The sequence below is a fragment of the Chaetodon trifascialis genome, chromosome 4 (assembly GCF_039877785.1).
Source record: "Chaetodon trifascialis isolate fChaTrf1 chromosome 4, fChaTrf1.hap1, whole genome shotgun sequence".
Taxonomy (NCBI): Eukaryota; Metazoa; Chordata; class Actinopteri; order Chaetodontiformes; family Chaetodontidae; genus Chaetodon; species Chaetodon trifascialis.
In genome coordinates, this window is record NC_092059.1 from 12,776,875 (window position 1) to 12,797,651 (window position 20,777).

General features: G+C 44.3%; 2 protein-coding genes across 3 annotated transcripts in view; one reads left to right on the plus strand and one right to left on the minus strand.

Annotated features, from left to right (window-relative positions):
* Positions 1–5,623, plus strand: part of fbn2b (fibrillin 2b) — a 64,045-nt gene extending 58,422 nt beyond the window's left edge. The window contains exons 57-65 of the mRNA XM_070961438.1: positions 31–237; positions 337–462; positions 582–704; positions 985–1,101; positions 1,232–1,360; positions 1,531–1,650; positions 1,848–2,079; positions 2,261–2,414; positions 2,582–5,623. Coding sequence (XP_070817539.1) covers positions 31–237; positions 337–462; positions 582–704; positions 985–1,101; positions 1,232–1,360; positions 1,531–1,650; positions 1,848–2,079; positions 2,261–2,414; positions 2,582–2,959 — 1,586 coding nt within the window. The 3' untranslated portion in view covers positions 2,960–5,623. The remainder of the gene's footprint in view (positions 1–30; positions 238–336; positions 463–581; positions 705–984; positions 1,102–1,231; positions 1,361–1,530; positions 1,651–1,847; positions 2,080–2,260; positions 2,415–2,581) is intronic.
* Positions 5,624–5,740: 117 nt separating this feature from the next.
* On the minus strand, positions 5,741–20,519 carry LOC139329704 (cortexin-1-like). Of its 2 annotated transcripts, none has more exons than XM_070960026.1 (2): positions 20,403–20,519; positions 5,741–8,493 (listed from the first exon to the last, which is right to left on the minus strand). In XM_070960026.1, the coding sequence occupies exon 2, from the start codon at positions 7,325–7,327 to the stop codon at positions 6,947–6,949; it is 381 nt and encodes a 126-aa protein (XP_070816127.1). In that variant the 5' UTR covers positions 7,328–8,493; positions 20,403–20,519; the 3' UTR covers positions 5,741–6,946. The 2 variants fall into 2 exon arrangements, with proteins under 2 accessions (XP_070816127.1, XP_070816129.1); XM_070960028.1 differs by lacking the exon at positions 20,403–20,519 and adding an exon at positions 17,486–17,500.
* Between the last annotated feature and the right edge of the window lie 258 nt (positions 20,520–20,777).

Consider the following 20,777-nt stretch of genomic DNA (forward strand, 5'->3'; position numbering starts at 1 on the left):
ATTTCATCCTCCTGTCATCCTTTCCTTCAGACAACCGAAAGGGCTACTGTTACACAGAGGTCCTGCAGACGATGTGCCAGCAGTCATCCACCAGCAGGAACAGTGTCACCAAGTCTGAGTGCTGCTGCAACATGGGCCGAGGCTGGGGCTCACAGTGTGAGCTCTGCCCGCTGCCTGGAACCGTACAGTACAAGAAGATGTGCCCACTCGGACCTGGCTACACCACAGACGGCAGAGGTGAGTAGCACAATAATGCTACAAACCGATAGTATAAAGTATTGCATACTGTCACTAAATAAATTGAATTTACTTACTGAACTGTCTTTGTTCTTCCAGACATCAACGAGTGCCAGGTGATGCCAGATCTGTGTCAGAACGGCCAGTGCATCAACACCATCGGATCCTTCCGCTGTCACTGCAACGTGGGCTACAAAACTGACTTCACCGCAACCTCCTGTGTTGGTATGGCTCGTCTCTGCCCTGTTTTGTACACAATGAATACTGCTGCAGAATATCAGCATTTTACTGAAAACACTAGCATAGTTTGGAAAATGTGACTGTTGCCTGTCTGCGCTTTTCAGATATGGATGAGTGCGCTCTGTCTCCGAAGCCCTGTAACTTCCTGTGTAAAAACACAGAGGGCAGCTACCTCTGCTCCTGCCCCAGAGGATACAGTCTGCAGCCGGATGGAAAGACTTGCAAAGGTAGGTGCATGCTTGATTTTCTTTCGTTGGTTATTTCAGAGCTTCATAAAAAAAACATTAGATGCTATTTAATGATCTTTTTGGCAGTTAACCATATTAGTAATATTGTTGCCTGCCACACAGCAGCAGTTCTGGGTTCTGTTCATTATTATTACTGTGTGATCCAAAAGAAATATTGCTCTGATATCATTTTTCTAAACAACCTTTATGCCCTTGAGTCTTCATCCTTCTTTGTAATTTGGTTTTGATGGATGTAAGTGCTTTGCTCTTTTCCTCAAAGATCTGGATGAATGTTCGACTAAACAGCACAACTGCCAGTTCCTGTGTGTCAACACCATTGGAGGCTTCACCTGCAAGTGTCCCCCTGGGTTCACACAGCACCAGACTGCCTGTATCGGTAAGGACAAGACAGGGGAAGACCAGTGTTACTGTGCGCTGAAAAAAGAGTGCTGTCTTCAGGAGTAACACCAAAAAGGCATCTTTCAGTCAAATAAAATCTCAATAATCTGTGTCTCCTCTCTTTGCAGACAACAATGAGTGTGCCGGTCAGAACAGCGCGTGCGGTTCCCGAGCCTCTTGTGTCAATACGCCTGGTAGCTTCAACTGTGAATGCAGTAAAGGTTTCTCATTGGACAACACGGGCATGGAGTGTGAAGGTGAGCAGACGCAGTAACATTTGCGGTTAATGTAACAGAGTTTACAGACAGGCCTCTCACATACCTTTTTTTCCAAAACTACGATCAACTTGAGAAGGGTTCTGCTGAGGTGTGGTGCTGAAAGAGTCAAGAAAGAGTCATGGGAAATTAAAAGTCTTTATCGTCCTCAGATGTGGATGAGTGTGGCAGTAACCACCGCTGTCAGCACGGCTGTCAGAACATGCTGGGAGGTTACCGCTGCGGCTGTCCTCAGGGCTACGTACAGCACTACCAGTGGAACCAGTGCGTGGGTGAGTTATACTGACTCAGTTGACAGTAATGAGCATCAAAGGTACCAGTGCACAGTGAGTCACTAAGGTTTGGTTTTCCAAATCTTTCAAGGTTTATTGTAAGACAGCAACAACATTTTAATCTACATTGTCATTTTATATAAAATTCCTGATTCACATGAGCAGAAATGTGGCACGCACTTCTCTTTCCTCTGCAGATGAAAACGAGTGTCAGGCAGGAACAGTGTGCGGCAGTGCCTCCTGCTACAACACACTGGGCAGCTTCAAGTGTGTGTGTCCCTCCGGCTTTGACTTTGAGCAGAGCGCTGGTGGCTGCCAGGATGTGAATGAATGTAGCTCAGGCACCAACCCCTGCATCTACGGCTGCTCCAACACCGATGGAGGCTACCTGTGTGGCTGTCCTGGAGGTTTCTACCGAGCCGGACAGGGGTGAGGGAACATGAATGAAGGTTTGATTTAAGCAGCTGGTGTTTCTCAAGGGAAAAGCGGTGTCACCAGACATTTTTGGAGTACAATTGACCATTTTTCATGTGGTGGGATTATTACCCATGAATACTCAAATACTGAATACTTGCTCAACACAGTAACTTCTCTTCTTATCTCCATCCAGTCACTGTCTATCAGGCTCAGGCTTCCCAGGCCAGTTTGTGGAGGGTGAGGAGGATGACAGTCTGTCTCCTGAGGCCTGCTACGAGTGTAAGATCAACGGAGGAGGAAAGAAAGGACGACACAAACGCAATGCAAATGAAAATGAGATCAACCAGGTGTGTGTTGACAAACAGCTTCTCAAAGCTTCTCTCAATTCCTCAGTGTCAGGCTCACTTTAAATTTCTTGAGGACTTCAGAATCGGTGTGTTCTGATGGTGAGTCTGTGGAGGTCTATATCTGAGTGTGTGAATTTTAACTCCCTCTGTCCTCATCCTCACTATAGGATTCAGCAGTGAGCATGGCCAGCGTGGACACCCAGGACTTCATCCTCATGAACCTCTCTCGGTCCTCGCTGCTCAACAAGGAGCCTCTACTGGAGCTCCTGCCTGCCCTGCAGCCCCTGGAGAACCACGTTCGCTATGTCATCACCCATGGCAATGCTAATGAACAGTTCCGCCTGCTGGAGCGCCGTGATGGAAAGAGTGTGCTCCGGCTCGGCAAGAGGCCGCCCCCACCGGGATCCTACCGGCTAGAGATCGCCAGCCTGCGGCTGTTTGGGCCCCGAAGACTACACCAGCTGGAGGAGCAGCACGACATTGACTACCTACAAGGGGAAATAGGAGACGCCCTGCGCATCAAGCTCAACATCCACCTGCACTGAGCTCAGAGTGCACTCGCGATCCTGTCCGGGACTGATTCCTAAAGCCTTTGAGTTTTACCCTGCCCTTTCATCCAATAACTCCACCCCTCCAGCTCCCCCCTGCAGGACCATCCCCACCAACAGGGGGTGATCAAGGGCTATGAAAGACTGAGTCAATCAGCCCAACTCTGCCACCACTTTGTTACTGTTTATGTTATTATATGTTCATGTTTTGTGTGTGTTTTTTTTTTTTTTATGCTGACTACACTTCCTCTCGCACCCCTCCACTTGTACCCGACCCAGCACTCATTCCTCACTGAGAGAGCCAGTGGAGGAGGTGGCAGAGAGGTGTCCTAGTGCTTGGACCGTAGCCTTCTAATAAAGACAAACCGGCAGACAGATGTCCACGAAGCACTTTTGTAGACAAGCAAACCCAGAGGGGATTTTATTGGAAATGAAGTGCTGAGAGTGGCCTAAACTGTCTTTATGCAGCATGTGTGGTCGTATTTAAATCACAGTGCGGGATCTGAAGTGATGTCTTTTTGTTTAGTGTTACAAAGAAGTGCTCTTAGGCTAAAGATAAGGGGTTAGGTGGCACCATGGTGGTCCAAGGACTTTCTCACCTCTCTGTGATCTTGGTAAAAAAAAAAAAAAAACAACACTGGGGAACAAGATTTATCATGTCCGCCCCTCTCAGTATTGTAGTGTGTCATTTAATGTATTTGTGCTGTTTGAATAATGTTAACACGAAGGACTGCAACATTTACACAGCATTTCAGGTTCTTTAGTCCATAGCAGTCTGTTTTATAGCTTGATGCCAACGTTTCAGATGAGAAAACAGCAAGCTGTGTTCTGCTCTGATGTGACTGACTTTTGTCCTATCTGCGGGCAGCGGCAAGCAGGGATTACCGTGTTTGCGTGTGTGTGCTGTCATGTTTGGTTACCTCAGAACTTCTCACCGAGTATGGACACCATGCTGTGATGCCGACTTTAAAACAAAAGAGGGTGCTAGTGTCGCTCAGCATCCATCATGAGCAGGGAATACACCAGTTAGTAGCTCGTAGACTTTAAAGAAGATAGATCAGGTCACGTTTGTGTTTTTCCTCATAGGGATAAAGACCTCAGGTGCACTGATTCTGGACCTGAGAGCCAGCTCTTTTTCCATTTAGGCCAAAGTGGGTTTTCTGTGTCGGCTGTCAGAGGCTTGTAGCTTTACCTGCTTCTGCATTTTTATTCCTAAACGCTTCAGCAGAATAGAGCCGTAGCTGACAGCCGGTGTCGGGGGGCTGAATTTGACAATAAGCTGACTTTACCTGACTTCTTTGACTTGACCTCGAGCTTGATGTCTGAGGTCTGAGCCTCGTTTACAACATAAAGGGACACACAGCTGAATACCGTGACAGTCTCAAAGGTACTGTACATGACATGTTAACATTACCGAAGCTGTAACTAAAGGTAGTGCTTTTCAGTGCAAGGGCGCACACAGGTGAACACGAAACCTCACACATACACACATACACAAAAAAAACAAGTATCTGTCAGGTCATCTTTCATTTCTCATGATTTTTTTTTCTCTCAAAGAGAAAAAAGGTGCTAGATAAAACCATCTCTTTCGCTGTACAAAGAAAGTGCAGTCTTGAATCTGGATTGCAAAAGTGACTTTTTTTTCTAGGATTTATTGTTGTTGTGTATGTCTGTCTTTGGTATTGTCTCAGTGCTGAAAAAAAAAACAATATTATCAAACTTGCTTCTTGAAAATTAAATTGTATATTTTTAAGTGAAATGTAGATTTTTTTTTTGTTTGTTTTAAATGTCAAGGCTGCCAAAACAAATACTCACAGTAAACCCAAGATTGAAGGCCTTTAGTGCTGTTGACTTTGTTTTGTTGAGGAAAAAAAAGAAGCAAAACCCCAAAAAACAAGCGAATGCAGCATTGCATTTTGCTTATCACTGGCTGTATTGTTTGAAACCACTGTCACCAGTTAAATCAGCCATTAGCCAAAAAAGCAAAAACGTGTCAGACTTAAAGATAATTAACATTCCCATCATCTATTATCTCATACAAGCTTACACTGGCTGCACAATGCCATAAGGATCAATGCAAACCTGACCATCTCCAGCTAGGATCTATGGTGCTGAACTATAATCTTTTTCTCTCAACAGTCAAGGTTGCTGCACTGTCCCACAGCCTAGACAATGTTTATAATACATAACCATTTTTCTAACCTGGAACCTTTGTATACTTTGTATCTTTAATGACAGTTTGTAATTTTTCTTTTATTTGCCACTATGTTTTTTAAAAAAGGCAGTGTGCTGCGTGTGCTTACTGTATCTCAGCTTCGGTGTCAAACTTGAAACAACACTGTCATCATCATCGTCATCTGCGTGTGTTGAAATATGTGCTTTGTACTTTAGGAAATAAGGAGCCTGTTTCAGTTGTTCAAATGTTCACCATAATCCTGACACCTGTTGAGTCCAGCTGAAAGCTGAAATGACAATCATCCAATCACACCACGTCTACTAGATGAGGATCAATCAATCAATCAGCCATCATGGGACGTCTTTTAATACCCTGACTGATCATCGTCTTTGTGCAAAGACAGAAACCAAAGATCAATGTCACCAAATGGCAGTCTGTAAAATTAGAGTGATTCACATAATATTGTAAACTTTTGTCCAGTGACATTAATGGCAATAAAGTATTGTGGGTTATATTTTTAAGTCTTGTGTCCTCAGTTTTCCTTTTGTCTTATACTCATGAATAAACATCCACAGCCAACAAAAGTGACACAGGGTGACAGATTAGTAGTAATAATTTTATTTGATTTCCAACATGAACAATGTGGACTTTCCACGCAGTCCAGCTATCAGTGGAAATTCAGAAGAAAATTTGAAGAAGAAAATCCTGCTTTTTTTGTAATATATTTTCACTGCTTCAACCCAGTGTATCAAAAACAAAGCAGATAGTCAGAAAAATATATAATTAAAAAACACACAAAAAAGCAAAGCGACCTGCTTTGCCGTCTAAGACGTGGCTGCATGACTACCTCAAAAAATCCACAGTCTAAAGGTTGATACAGTTAGAGGAAGAGGACAGAATGATAGCAAAAAGGAGACTCCCAAACTTGAGTCAAGAATAGAAAAATAAAGCTTTCTTTTGCCTAAAGGTTGCTGTTTGCTTCATCACTACACTTGGCAGGCTGACTAAAGCAAAAGACACAACCAGAGAACATAAACTCTACTCGCAGTAATAAGAGATTATACAGTTTCAATATGGCTTCTCAGTTATAGACACAGAAACACACAAAACATACACAGGCAAAATTTTATGGAGACACAAACTACCTGCTGGGGCCTTAAAAAGCATCTGAAACTGGGGTGCTGCTCGAGGATCAGAGTCCAAAATCAAAGAATATGTGAGGATTGGTGCTCCTTGAACAGCACTCAGATGCTTTACAGTGGACACTAGTTCATTAAAGGGGCATCTGCTTTAAGTGTAAACTCCTTTCTTTAAGTTCTGCCTGTGGTCTGTGGTTATAAACCAGTGAATTTTTCCAAAAATCATATTGTGTTGTCATCTCGATAAGCTCTGGAGTTTGGACAACCTAGCCCTAAGGTGATGTGATGTGTTAGCATGTTCGACTAGTACAGTGGGTCAGGTTAAGGCAGCTGTGCAGCTCATTATTTCTGTCCTTCCTGGTTCAACATCTGGGTTTGGATGAGTGTTCAGCTCACGGGGATTCCAGTTGTCTGCGCGCCTGTTGTTGAACCAGACTTTTTATGGTTACATGGCATCCTGCAGCCTCATATTTACATCAGTACACAGGCTGCAATACAGTCATACACTCTAGACATATTCCAACATCAGGTAAACCCCCCTCTTAGAGTGCATTCACAGTATTATGCATTAGTATAGTCCATTTCCACGACAAATAAGTCAATGCTCTTAATGATTCTCTTTATGTGCAATGAAATATCTGCCTGTCCACCCCCTCTTTACATATCACCCTACACCAGTGCATAATCAAACTGGCCCCTCTCCAGCCCCTCCTTGTGGTCAGTCCAGGATGATGCGGGCATGCGGCTGTAGGGGTCCAGCAGGATCCTGAAGCACCTGACCAGCAGGAAGACCAGGAAGAGCATGAGGAGGCCTACGAAGGCCAAGGCGGTACGCTGCTCATTGTCCACCCCAACCAAGGCCAGAGGGGGGCTGCTGCTGCCACCGCCAGGGCTACCAGGGAGAGAGGAGCTGGCCGGGGACAGCAGCAACTCGTAGTCAAGTGTGGGCACATCGTTCATCCTCCACGGGGCCCGAAGGCAGGGCTTACACACTGACTGGATGGTTGGTGTATTGGGAGGAGGTGTGGAGAAGGGAGGGAAGGTGTTCATGAGGGGTGGTGCAGAAGAACTGGAGATTGGGAGAGTGATTATGAGACTTGATAAGAAGGCGGTTTACAGGTTTTATGTTGTAGATTCTGGTTGTTGGGTAAAGAGCATGTAGGCTAAATAAGAAGTTAGGCTCCCTAAAATAGCAGGTAGGTAACAACTAATAAGACTGCGGGAGAACCTCAAGGTCAGAGAGTGTGACGTTGAGTCTAAGTTTAGTGTATTCTGATCACGGCAGGACTTTCATACACAGTTTATTTAGTCAAATCTAGGTCAGTCAAAGTGACATGACCCAGAAAGGCCTGGCCCTAATCTGCTCTGACAATGTGGCAGACACATACGCACACACTTTTCAATTAATATGGACTACTTTTAAATGTCAGGCATTTTGAGGAACTGACTAAATGGTGTAATGAAGCTCTATGGTTTTCTTACTGGAGTGGTAGCCCCTCAGGCGGTAATGTTTTTAGAGTATTTATCAGGGCCGCTCTGCCACACCAACTCTCATTCTCACTCTCATTCAGAGCAGACAGGATGTGACACGGCCTCCTGCTGATGCAAACATATAAACACGCGTCTGATCCCAGGCAAGGTCAGTGCTCTCGATGGGAGTTAATAGTGTGCAGATGGACTTCTGACACCCAATTGGGTATATAGCTGTTTAAGAGTGTGAGCCAGGTGTCACAAACACAAGACTGTTTGAAGCATCTGCACAGTCCAGCGACAGCAGGTGTGTCTGTGTGTGTGCACGTGTGTGGCTAACTAGATCAGGAGGTCAGTGGATCGATGGCCTTGAATATAAAGCAGTGTTGACGGCGCCTGCTAAATGCAACGTTTTCCCTTTTGCTTACAGGAGCGTGATAAGTGGGTCAGAGCTGTCAACTGTTCAAATAAGTTGGGACGATCTCTTCAAACACTGCCTCTCTTGAAAAGGCAACAAGAGTATAAAATGAGTGACGGTTCTGAGAAGGTGAGGTTGTTCGGTGAATTGTCATCAATGAAAAGTGGCTTCTTCCAGTTTGATTTTCAGTCTACTGAAAGCTGAATCTGTTTGTTCCAGCGGTCCTCAGCAGACAACACAGAGGGTCTTTACCGGATGTGGTGTCATCGGACGTTCCCCGTTAAGCCGAACAACCAGCGAGCGACCGCAGCTGCTTTTAACTCGGCACCTGAAAGAACAAGAGGCCCCCGCTTAGAAAAGCATGAGGTGATGGTTCAAAAATGTCACTAATAAAGCTTTAATGAGGACTTTTAATCTGCACAATATAACATCAATCAAATCCCTTAAAATAAAACATTACACATCTTTTCCATTAGGGCTGATTGTTTCTAATGTGGACCATGAGGTGCAGATTAAGTCATTCCTTCCTCTTTTCATCATACAATGTGATTATTATCACCCTTTGCTCAATAAGTAACAGTGACAGTGACATTACGCATCTGCGGGCAGAGCGCAGCACCAGCATCCCCTGTAACGACACTCAATTAGCAAGCTGATTATGGTGTCATTATGGCCACATTAACAGTAATGAATGCACGATTATAAACAGTGATACCGCATTACATCACCCTCATTTGTCAGTGCAGTGTTACAGTGGGCCATTTGTTCACTTGTTGACCCCCGTCATTCATTTGCTCACATGATGGAGGGAAAGACAAAGTGTTGCAGAGTCTCATTAATAATCTAAAATCACATCTCCTGCGGCGGGCTGGGTTTCCAGTCGTTGAGGAAACACGACACGCAAACCATTTTTACCTGCTCACCCGTCCGAATAGCGCGGTGACTGGGCTATTTGCTGAGACAAACGTGATACTGAGAGATATGTAGAGCTCTGTGTGTGTGTGTGTGTGTGTGTGTGTGTGTGTGTGTGTGTGTGTGTGTGTGTGTGTGTGTGTCGAAGGGATGGAGAAGGAGACCGAGGGACAAAGCGGGGAAGAGGAAGAGTGCTTGTAAATCTTAGGTTAGTGTGTTAAAGAGCAACAATGTGCAGAGGTGCAGACATGAAGCTAAATTTGAATTCATGATACATTTTCAGGGACTTGGTTATTGTCCCTGTGGACAGAGAATTATGGGACAATGAGAGAAAAAGAGATTCACTGTACCCTGGTAGAAAGAGCAACGTAGGGTGGGCCGAAAACAGAGGAAGATGAAAAGCAAATTATGAAAATCGATAGAGGAGTAAAGATGGATGAAGAGAGCAGACGTTCCTGTGGTGAATGGGCAGAAGAGAGACAAGAGGTTTGCTGGCACAAACTGGGCTGACTTTCCTCTGCATGACCATGGCAAAATGCCTTTTCCATACTCTCCCCCCTCCGCTCTCTCTCTGTTGCGTTCAGTTCAAAGGTTTTCTATCTGGTACTTCATCAGCCAGTGTCTCCAGGGTGGTTAGTGCACCAGACTCAGGCTGGCAGCAGGATGACACACCTGGGAGGTAGCACTCACACTGTGAATGCATGTGCACTTCTGTGTGTGTACAAACAGACCTGCTGTGTGTGTGTGTGTGTGTGTGTGTGTGTGTGTGTGTGTGTGTGTGTGTGTGTGTGTGTGTGTGTGTGTGTGTGTGTGTGTATTCCAGCTTGCTGCAAAACCCAAAAATAGATGCGAAAACCTTTAAACTGTTTTCAAGGACACTATTATGATGGACACTGTCACACAGCTGCAGCTCCAGAAATGCATCAACAGTTATCAACTGCTGTCTGACTTTCATACCAATAGTTTTGAGACCACACCTTCCTTACTTCCTTCCTTACTTACTTACTCACACCTAATTTATAGGCTTGTTTGGGATAATGTTGTCTCCCTAACACTGTCTTTTTAGGCTGTTACTTGTAAAGTTGCCAGTGGCAGTAAGAGTGACTTGCTACTTGCTGAGCTGTCATGAGGTCTGTTTCAGATAAGCCAGGCCTTTGTAAAGCTGATCAATGGAAATGTCAGTCAGTACCAGCAGGACCATGAGACCCAGGATGTAGGGCTGCGTATCATCATCCATTTGCATCACTGCAAATTGAGCTTTTTTCAGTACCTTTGAGGGATGAAAAGTGCATCAGTGTTTAATGTAGCATACTAATAAAATAAAGTTAAAGACCCTGCAAACCTGCAGGTGTGGCTAATTACTCTAATTAAGCTAATTAGGCTTCTGGTCATGTTGAGATTGGAGCTAGATGCTGGAAGGGGTCTTTATCACAGGTAACCAAGAAGTAGAACAACATTAATTTTCCTTTCCATAAAATGCAATCCAATGCATTGAGGGAATCTTAGCAGAATGTCATGCATGTCAGGGACAAAACTTGAAATTCTGATGGGCTCTATGTGAAAAAGATGATGAAGATGATGAAAAGATGAAAAAACAAACTTAAAATTTAAAAAAAAAAAACAAAAAAACAAAAACCAAGACTCATGCAAAAGTAGTCCCTCTCAATCATCACTTACAACCCACTAGGAGTGGGTGGTGGTGTGTTTATCTGCATAGACCCTCCCACAGCAAAGCTACAGTATGAAGTGCATCAGAGGGTCTCTGATCTAAGAATTTGTTACCAGGACTAAGGATCTGAGCAAAGATAAGACAGATGGTCAGTGCACAGAAAAAACACTACTGTAACATGTAAACACACTGGGACACAGACAGACCAGTCTAACCCTGCTGTGTCTTACACACACACACACACACACACACACACACACACACACACACACACACACACACACACACACACACACACACACACACACACACAGTCACAGTCACAGTCACAGACAAACATTGTGAAAAAAATGGACACTGCAGATGAAAGCCACACATGGGAATAATTTCACCTCCTCATCTGATCGCATCCACCCTGTAATAATTCTTTTCTTCATTATCTCTCACTAACTCATCACTGAGAGAGAGAGGGATGATAAACAGCCTGAGGGAGAGAAGGAATGGACTTAACGATGGGAGAGAGACAGAATCAGCTCCTTTTGAATCAGTGAAATTTATCATATTATACAATAACAGGTATACCATTACTTCAAAATACAGTATATTGATTTATTTAAGCAGATAGCTGTGAAGAGCTTTCAGTATAAAACATATTGTACACAGAGTGGTCAATAAAAAGGAAGCTAAAAGGGCAAAGATACCGTACTTCTCGTCTTTGCAACAAGCTTTTATATAGTCAGCGGTCAGATATTTGTTTATTCTTTGTGTGTGTGTGTGTGTGTGTGTGTGTGTGTGTGTGTGAATACATCATTGCGAGGTGGAGGGGAGGACAGACAGAGATTGCTCAGCTTATTTTCCTCCTCGTTAAGTCTCACTCCCACTATCACCCTCCATCAGCCTCACACACACACACACACACACACACACACATGCACGCACACGCACACACTGTCGTCCATCAGCCTCGTCCTGCTCGACTTGCATTAGTTCTCGCCCACTCCATTTCTCGTCCAGGACACTTCCTCAAAGCGCCAGCAAGACCGCTGAGATGAAGGGAAGCGAAGCGGACACTCGTCAGTCTTCATCGAAAAGCCTTTAAATGGACACTTCTCTCACACTTGCACACACAAGCGCGCACACACACGCATGCATGCATGCAACTGCACAAGAAGGACCTCATTCACATTCAAACACACACACACACACAAACACACATATTAGGTTTTCATCACTTTTGGGGACAGAACATAGACAAATTCATTTCCTGGAGACTTGAACTAACCATAACCACTACTTGCCTCACCCTAACCTGTCCCCACAACGTGAGTAATACATGGTCTCACACACACATATATGCACACACACACAGTGCGGCACCACTTTCATCACTTCCTCACAGAGGCATCGGTCAAGCTAACGTTGACAGAACTCATCAGGGTAAATGAAATGAAGACGGCTGAAAATAATTCAGTTACCTCTCAGGTGACCAGGGTGTCACCTCTCACACAGATGCACACAGACACATGCTCGCACACACAGTTTCAGCGCGTTAAACCCTTTAATCTGCAATTAAATTCAATTATCATACAGCATATACTATTAGCACAGGGCTGAAAACTTTGGCGACACTTTAATTGACTGTATTTAGCATTTAGAAGCATTAAACCTGCTGTAGCTGAGTGCAGATATAAGGGCATTTGAAGTGTTAAGTAATTTGCAGTATTTGTCCTATCAAGACATATCTTCTATAATTACAACTGTGGTGATCTCTTTTATATAAGTATTTATTAACTGCTTGTATCAGCTTACAACTACCTGTCAGTATTCTTTATTACTTTATATGCTGCTTAGAAACACTAAATAAGGGGATTTAGGGAAAAGTACTGGCAAAATCTTGTGGCTCCCAAATGGCAGTGAGATACAAAGGCTTGAATGCTGCATTTAAAGTTCATGTATTTAAGCTCATAGAAGTTGAAATTGCTGCATTTGGGCCAATCCTTGGTGCAAAATTAATCAATTTAGGTGGAATAGAAGGTGTTCTTCTGCTGCTGTCCAACATCATGATTCTGAGGTAGTTGCAAAGAAACAAACATGCAGCTTTGGGTCTTTGCCAGATGGCCTCACTCTCTGCTCTCTCTCTCGTCTCTCATGCACACACGCAAATATCCAGAGTCATAAATTTCGCATCAAAAGAAGGACAAGCATGATCTTTTCAACAAGAAAACAAGAGACCGCCACTGTCCTCCACTTTCAAACACGCAGATAGCCAACCAAGCCAGCCTCCGCGGGGTTCAGCGCAGAGACAGCCTTGATTTGTCATTATTGATAGCCTGAGTAAAGCCACTCTCTAAAAGTAATTAGACTTTAGAAACAATGAGAAGAGAGAGACAGAGCAAGTGGCAAGAGCAAATGAAAGAGAGAGCGAGAGATGGTAAATGTTTCCAGTCTCAGCCACAGCCTGCTGGGAATTGAATTAACCCTTTCCAATTTGCTGCTTATAAAGATAAAGTGGACCTGAAGAAAAGGCGAAGGGGAGCTGCATGAGATCCATGTGCTCACGTGGGCATCCCCCTTCACGTCAAAACAAACATACAGCATTCAGAGGAACGCACACACACACACACACACACACACACACACACACACACACACACACACATGCACACAATTTGTTAGATGATGGGAGGGTGCACAGTGACAATATATCGACACATCCATCATTCAGCTTTATTGATATGTTTGATTTTCTTGTTGCGGTGATTCATGGATGTTCCATCATCACCTTGGGGAGTTGACACCAGCCGTGTGTCTGTGGCTAGTGAGGACGATGGGGACCAGGTCACCTTGAGATGTGTGCCACAACAAACTCTAAGCGCCAACTTTATCGAACGCCAGCACATGTAGCTTTAACATTTTTTTTAAATACATCTTGCAAAGGAAGGTATTCACACATGTACACTCAAATTCACAGACCAAAACAAGAGCGTCTTACAGGTATTTTTAGCACCTGAGAGAGACAAAGTGTCTGTGGAGTCGTTTCTCTTTACACTTGGCTGGCGGCTCAGCTCATGACCAGCCAGCTCCTCAGATAGCCCCCGTCATAATTAGGCTGGCAGACACTCAGTAGCTACAGTAATGGTGATAAAGTTGGGCAATTAAATATTCTGCTGCTCCAACACAGCCAGCCATTGGACTCCCCGCACACACTCGCTCATGTACGGAAAAGTGTGTATTTGTGTGTGAGAGGCAGATATAAAGACACACTGAGGGAGAGAGCGCCCTGTTCTTTCACTGAGCGTACATGCAAATGAGAAGTGCAGCGCAGGGAGAGTGGAAAGCACTCAAGACCGCTGACCTTTTGAAACAAAAAAGGTACAAGCGAGACAACAGAGGGGGCAAAGCACTTTATATTGATGCATTCCTCAAGAACCTGTCCATTGTCATAAACACGTGTCCTTTCCCACAACTCACCCCTCATCAGTTTGAGGTATGGATCTTACCGCCAAGAGAAAAAGTGGTCCACAGCTGTAGGAGAGTGTTCACATCAGCTCACAGAGAAACTTATAGTGAACCAGGAGAAATGAACAAGGGATGGAGATATGGAGAGAAAGACAAATGGAGTTGTACACAGATGAGGGAACAAAGGGAAAAAACAAGCCCTTTGTGATTCTCAATGCAGCTGAGCAATTCCATCTTCCAAAGCTGCCTACAATCTATCATTTTATCACCAGCCCAAATGAACACGCAGTCTATTTTCTCTATCAGCATATTTAGGGTTTTCAAGGTCACTCCTGCATCAATATTCAAAGTATTCAAGATTCTAGATCAGTATTCATTTTGTACAGGACGAGCTGTCTGTTTCACCTACACACAACGAGCCTGATTCAGATACAGCTGTTAAGGACGTCTCCTCTGATAGGGTCATCTGCTGCATGGCGGCCTGCACGTTTCTCAAAAAAAAAAAAAAAAAAAAAGCCAAGCAGGATCAGATCTCCGGACGTCAGGGAAGAGGAGGAGGAAGAGGGGGAGAAGCTCTCCTTCATTTAGTGTCCAACCTGGCCCGTCCTCTCTCCTGGTTGTTTGTGTCACTCTCCCTAACAGCCTGAAGCACCGCTGTGTCTGACTGCCACCTGGGGAACGCTCTGAGGGACTCAACTCTGTACCTCTGTGGAGGAACCGGGCTGGATGTTGGGCGTCCGGGTGCAGATCATAAATATCATAAAGAGGATCGTCTAGACATGTGCTATATGAAGAGTGCCCTGAAGTAACATCTGTTAAGTCTCGACTGTTAACATTTTTCCAGATCGTAATGAATGCTGGGTGAGCAGTGGGATACTATAATATGGTTGGGCGACTGGCCGAAAATATCAGCTATCATTGATTGGCTGAATCGAGCGCTGGTTGGTTTTTTGGGGTGATTTATTTTGCTAATTTAATGGTCTTTCTCCAAAGAATGAGAGAGAGTGATAAGTGCAAATATATGAGTGCTCTGATAGAAGCAGACCACTGACTCATAACATGGTGAGTCCTAATCTGGGCTCAGCAGCGTGCTCGTGTCCTTTGCTCCCACTTAATTTGCGTTTCTCTCCAATGGTATTACATTGACTTTGACATTTCTCTGATGCTTCAGAATTGCAATCAGCCTTAACAACATGAGCCACAGCTTGAATGTCTATATGCAGAAACTATGACCACAACAAGGACACAAACAGTGCAAAGAGGGCTGGAATAAATATTTTAACTTCATAAGCTTGTATGTTTCCTTTTATACACACACACATTATATAGGTGTTTAGCAGACATAAGATGCAGTATCTTCTGCATATTTGTACATATCCAGTCTACTGTACGTAGAGGTCTTTGTGCACTCCATGAAAAACATGAGTCAAGATGTTATTATTATTATTGCTATAGAGAACTAAAACAAAGTTGCAATGTTGAAATCTACAGGCTCAAATATGAGTTTTCCTGCTTGAAATTTATACTGAGACACTAAAAAAAACCCTTTCAATTTCTCAATTTATTTCATGCCACCTAAATGTTGAAATAATTTGTTCTTATATCACAAAAAGTGATATAAAAAGCACAGGTTTGAAGTCATTTCACAAGCTCAAAAGACCTTTATTTGAAACCAAAGAATATCAAGGCTAATATTCGCTGGCTCTGCTGCACCCTGTCCAATAAAGCGTCACAAAAAATAATACTGGCAATAAAAAAGAATAAAAACGACTAAATGCACACACTCACAGAGCCAGTCTATTTGTGAATTTTATTTCACCCAGTCGTGACTCTGTAAATGTGAATTTTTTGCTCTTATGAAGCACCTCGGGGAGCTGACTCAAAGGCAACAGACTCCTGAAACATATTTGTCGCTTCCAGCCATCTAACTGCCTGCTGCTGGCATGCTGACAGGCAGCAAAAGAACCCACCTTTCCTGCCTGTTCACCACCTTAATCAACTCTGTCATATCTGACCATCATTTCCATCAATCCCCCTGCTGTCACTTGCTTCCCTTTTTGAAAATACTCCACGCACCTTGCTTTTTTCTCCACAAATCCCAGCAGTCAGGGTGAATAAATGTCAGGCAAATCACATCCACCTACATCCAACATTTAACTCATAAATCACAGGCATAAAATATTCACACAGTGATGAGGACGAAGGGTTTCGCGGTTCATAAGTGGTGATGGGTCAGGAGTGGGCGGATGGTGTGATGATGATGATGATGATGTTGAGTGAGTCAGAAAGTGATGGAAAAGTTAGATTTTTCTGTATTAATTCAGAAATAAAGGGCAGTAGAGGACAGAAAGAGAGTGAGCATGAGAACAGCTGACAAGGCCAAACTAACCCTATAACACACTTTGAAAGGACCCCCTGCTGCTGTCATGATGGCCCGGTAGGACCCAGGAAGGACCTGGTGGTGAGGTGAGAGGATGAAAGATGAGGTAAGAGAAGGAGGAAGGGAAGCGACCACAGAATGAGAGAAAGGTGTTGAGCAGAGCGGTAATCCCTATGATTCACGTCTGCATTCAGACAGAGCAGAGGTCTGCGTCCACCCAGGGAGCGTAGAGGGTCAGGTGGCATCAATCAGACACATACGGAGGTAAGAGGAGGAGGAAAAGAGGGAGATGCGATTCAGGGAGGATTTAAGTGTTAGGTGTGTGCGTGGGGGGGGTGCAATATGGAGATGTCAGCAGTCTTAAAGTCAGAGGACAGCACTTTCCTTCCATCAGGCAGCCATTCTGTCAAGTCCACGGGGACAGAGCAGAGCCTGTGCCAGTGAGCCACGATGAAGGCCATATATATTACATGCCCTTCCCACACAACACTTGCTCAAAGCCAAGGTGGCAGGGCTCAGAGTCAGCATTAAAAAAACAAAAATTCAGAAACTTTGATACAAGACGGTTAAAGGAAACGAGCCGAGACGGCAGGATGTAAAACAATGCTTTTCAGTCAGCGGTGCAAGAACACACATGGCCCACACCCATGAATGTGAGAGCACAATATCAGGGTGCAATGGCCGGCAAATCCGGTCCAGCTTTAAAGACGAAGAAGAGCTTTAAATACGCAACAATGAATAAAAAAGTGCTGATTCAAACGGTGAAGCTGAAATAACTTTGCTCAGCAAGGCGCTGCTCCGTGCTCTGATCCAACGCTGACAACTGAAGCCACCGGTTGGACTCTTAAGCACAGATTAAAACGCAGAAGAAAAGTCATCAGAAAGACACGGACATATCACCTTGCTGGAGTGAGGGTAGTCTGTTCAGCTGATTTGATTAGTGAGCTCACTGTGGGGAAAGAAAGAGAGAGGAGCGGTGCTGGTGGTGGTGGTTGGGGGGCTGGTCTTAAACCTTCACAGAGCAGAAAAGGTGAGACCAAACACATCTAGGGCATAAAAAGGAGAGCATATCTACACACTTTACTTCCATCAGCAGATTTCATTGCAATAAGAGAATTGGCTCTCTTCTAGTATTTCCAGATGAGCTGAGGGACTGGGAGCTGCTCTGGGAGCTGCTCTGGGGTCTGCTCTGAGATGGAGCGGGGACAGTAAATCCTGGGCCTCGTGCCACTTATCAAAGGGCTATAGATTATGGGCTTGATGAATATTTGATGGCTGATCTTCAACGGGAAATCAAAACCGCTACATCTTGGAGGATCGCCTCACTCTCACTTATCAAGGTTCAAGACCCACGACAACTCTGCTACGTCTCCTCTGGAGTGAGACGCGACTCATTTTCCATAGAAGCCGCTCCACCCTCCTGCTGGTGCTCATGTGAGCAGGAGGTGGCTCTTCACGGCACGGCAAATAGGATGTTTATGACCCTGTATGTGCTATGTTGCCACATTATATAGAGTCAAATTGAATCACGCTCAGTGTGACATTGCTATTATTTCAGGGACAACACAATGAAGTGGCACAACATGCACAGACGATTTCTTGCCCCGTGCTGCAGTATGAAAAAGTCGTTTCAGAACTGAACCGTATTACAGCATGAAATTTAAATTGCGGCTATCAGAAGAACGAAGCAGAAAAGACCTCGCTTCCTCACCCAGCTGCTTTCAAATGAGGCCTGAACAATGTTGTAAAGCAATAGAGAATAAATGATATCAGGCATAAAACATAATAACACAGATTGGCAGAGACACAGTGAGACAGCTGTGCGGTGGGGAACCTGATTCACTAATGTGCTCCATGTAATACTGTACATCCTGACAGGGGTGTTAGGAGGGCTTTGAGGGTAAGCGCACTCAGGTTTTCTCTTTCTTTTCCATCTCTCCTCTCATTACAGGTCATTACATGATGACACTGACAGCTTCCTGCCAATCAGCCTTACCGTAGTGAGCTGTGCATTTATCAGAAGTGGTAAACTGAGAGTGGTCAATAATGTAAAGTAGCTGCAGACGACTGTATGTTCTGTTTCCTGATTATTCATCATCCTCTTTATGTACAGTTCTCCCTTTTGTTTTATTTGTGTGACACATAAATGGTATGTTTTAACTTTTCCTTCAAGCTTTTGATGTTTACACTGGAAAATAAAACCGAAGACCAACTATATTCTCATTTTGCCTCGTATCATGCGCGTTCTGTGGGTTGGGCGTTGTTATAACGCACAGAATGCGTTTGCAGTGAGTCACCCACCAGAGGCCAACGCTTATTATGGGCATTACAGTAACAGCGTTTCAGCAAAGAGCCTTCATCAGGCCAAAATAAAGGACAAAATTCATCACAAACCCTGATGAAGTCTGTCTTTTGTAGTGTTTTAATAAAAACTCATTAAAAGGAGAACATAGTGTGCAGCTACTCGACCATATTGTATTTTAGCCATCAGCAGCATACTGTACAGACTTTGATGAGCATTCCTGTTATTTTTCATTCACTTGGGGTATCCTTTACCTTCTAATCTGAAAGACCAAACTGAGCAAGAACAGCACTGGACCTCTGTCCTCTGCTTGACGACCTCCATCAGATTCCAGATACCAAAAACTCAGATTACTCATTACCGTTAACAAGATATGGTTAATTATTCAGCAGTTGTCACTGTAACGTGAGCATATACGGATGGAAGGAGCCAGGAAAGCTGCATTCGACGCCTGGCACAGATTTCACAGTCCTAGTGGGTAAATGATAAGGTGGAGGACGGGCCAAAGCCCACACCTCCACGGCCAGGAACCGGATCAAATTACACAATAACGAACAGCAGTCGATCACAGAGTGAGTGTGATGCACTGACAACACGCAGCTTATGGAGTCTTTTTCCTATCAGCATCAATTGCAAACCTGAAAGAGCAAAACACATTAAGCGGGAAAATTAGATTTTCCCTCTGAGTGACAGTTCTAGATTAAATTCACCTGCATACTGCTGCTAGCTGTTTCCGATGTATGTATCTGCGCTGTCCTACTGACCTATGGGGGGTTCATACACATCTCAGCACTGTAATTCAGTGCACATTTCCTGGAGGTGCCACAGTCTTGCCACACATGCATTGTCAAAGTAGCCTGATTTCATGGCACATTGGTTCATGATGTGGTTTCAAATAAATCAAAGTAAGCAGGTTTGGTGAAAGGAGTCCCAGTAGCCATGTGAGCTATAGAGGTAATCTCTATTTCTGATATTATCTCCCTAAACGAAATGTTTATATTATAGGCTACAACAATTGCAGCAAGGGGAATAAATGACTATTTCTCCTTATCTTGGAGGATTTAAAGGTATTCTCCTGGATTAATTAGACTTGTAAGTTTGCCTCATCAAGCTGACCCCACCATCTCTCGCACTCCTGTTTATTTCCAAACCAACAGACAGTCTGCTGTCCCGTCTGCTGCTGCTCCTTGGCAGCAGGGCTCCTGTGATCATCTGGTAGTGGTTTAGCATTAAGTTAATGTGACACGGCAGACTGGACTGCAAGAGAATCCAGCATCTGTAGCGAGAGGATAACTTAGAAAGTTAAACGCAGATAATATCGACGACGGGGGTTTAGTTTTTAAACAGCAGTAAAAGACATGCAAGTCATTCTCCACAGTACCTCGCAGCGCAGTCTCCTACAAATCCATCCCCGATGCTGATTTATTTACCTTTCACTGTGCTTATATGTTTTTTGTAAACATGCAGCATTATAAGTGTTGCGCTTGCAGATATTGTCGAGAATATCGCACATACCTGATAAGGTGTCCTGTCCGTGTGTCCGCTGCAGCCTCAAACTTTGTGATGCGCTCGTCTCTGCTCCTCCTCCTCCTCCAGCTCCGCTGCTGCTGCTGCTGCTGCTGCTGAGCGTCGCTTTGCCGGGAGACACGACGGGGAGCAGGCAGGGGCTCTTAAAGCTCCCCACCCACTTCGGCCTCCAGGGCGCGCAGCCAATCACAAAGGTGCCCTCAACACAATAATACAGAAATAAATAATACATAACACAACTGCCTATTGTCGTCAAAACATCTGCACTTGTGTCCTGATGGGGAACAGCTACGGAAAACCTGAAGTAAATGCTGCAGGATGTTAAACAAATATTTGTGTTTTAAGATAGAACTAACGTGTAGG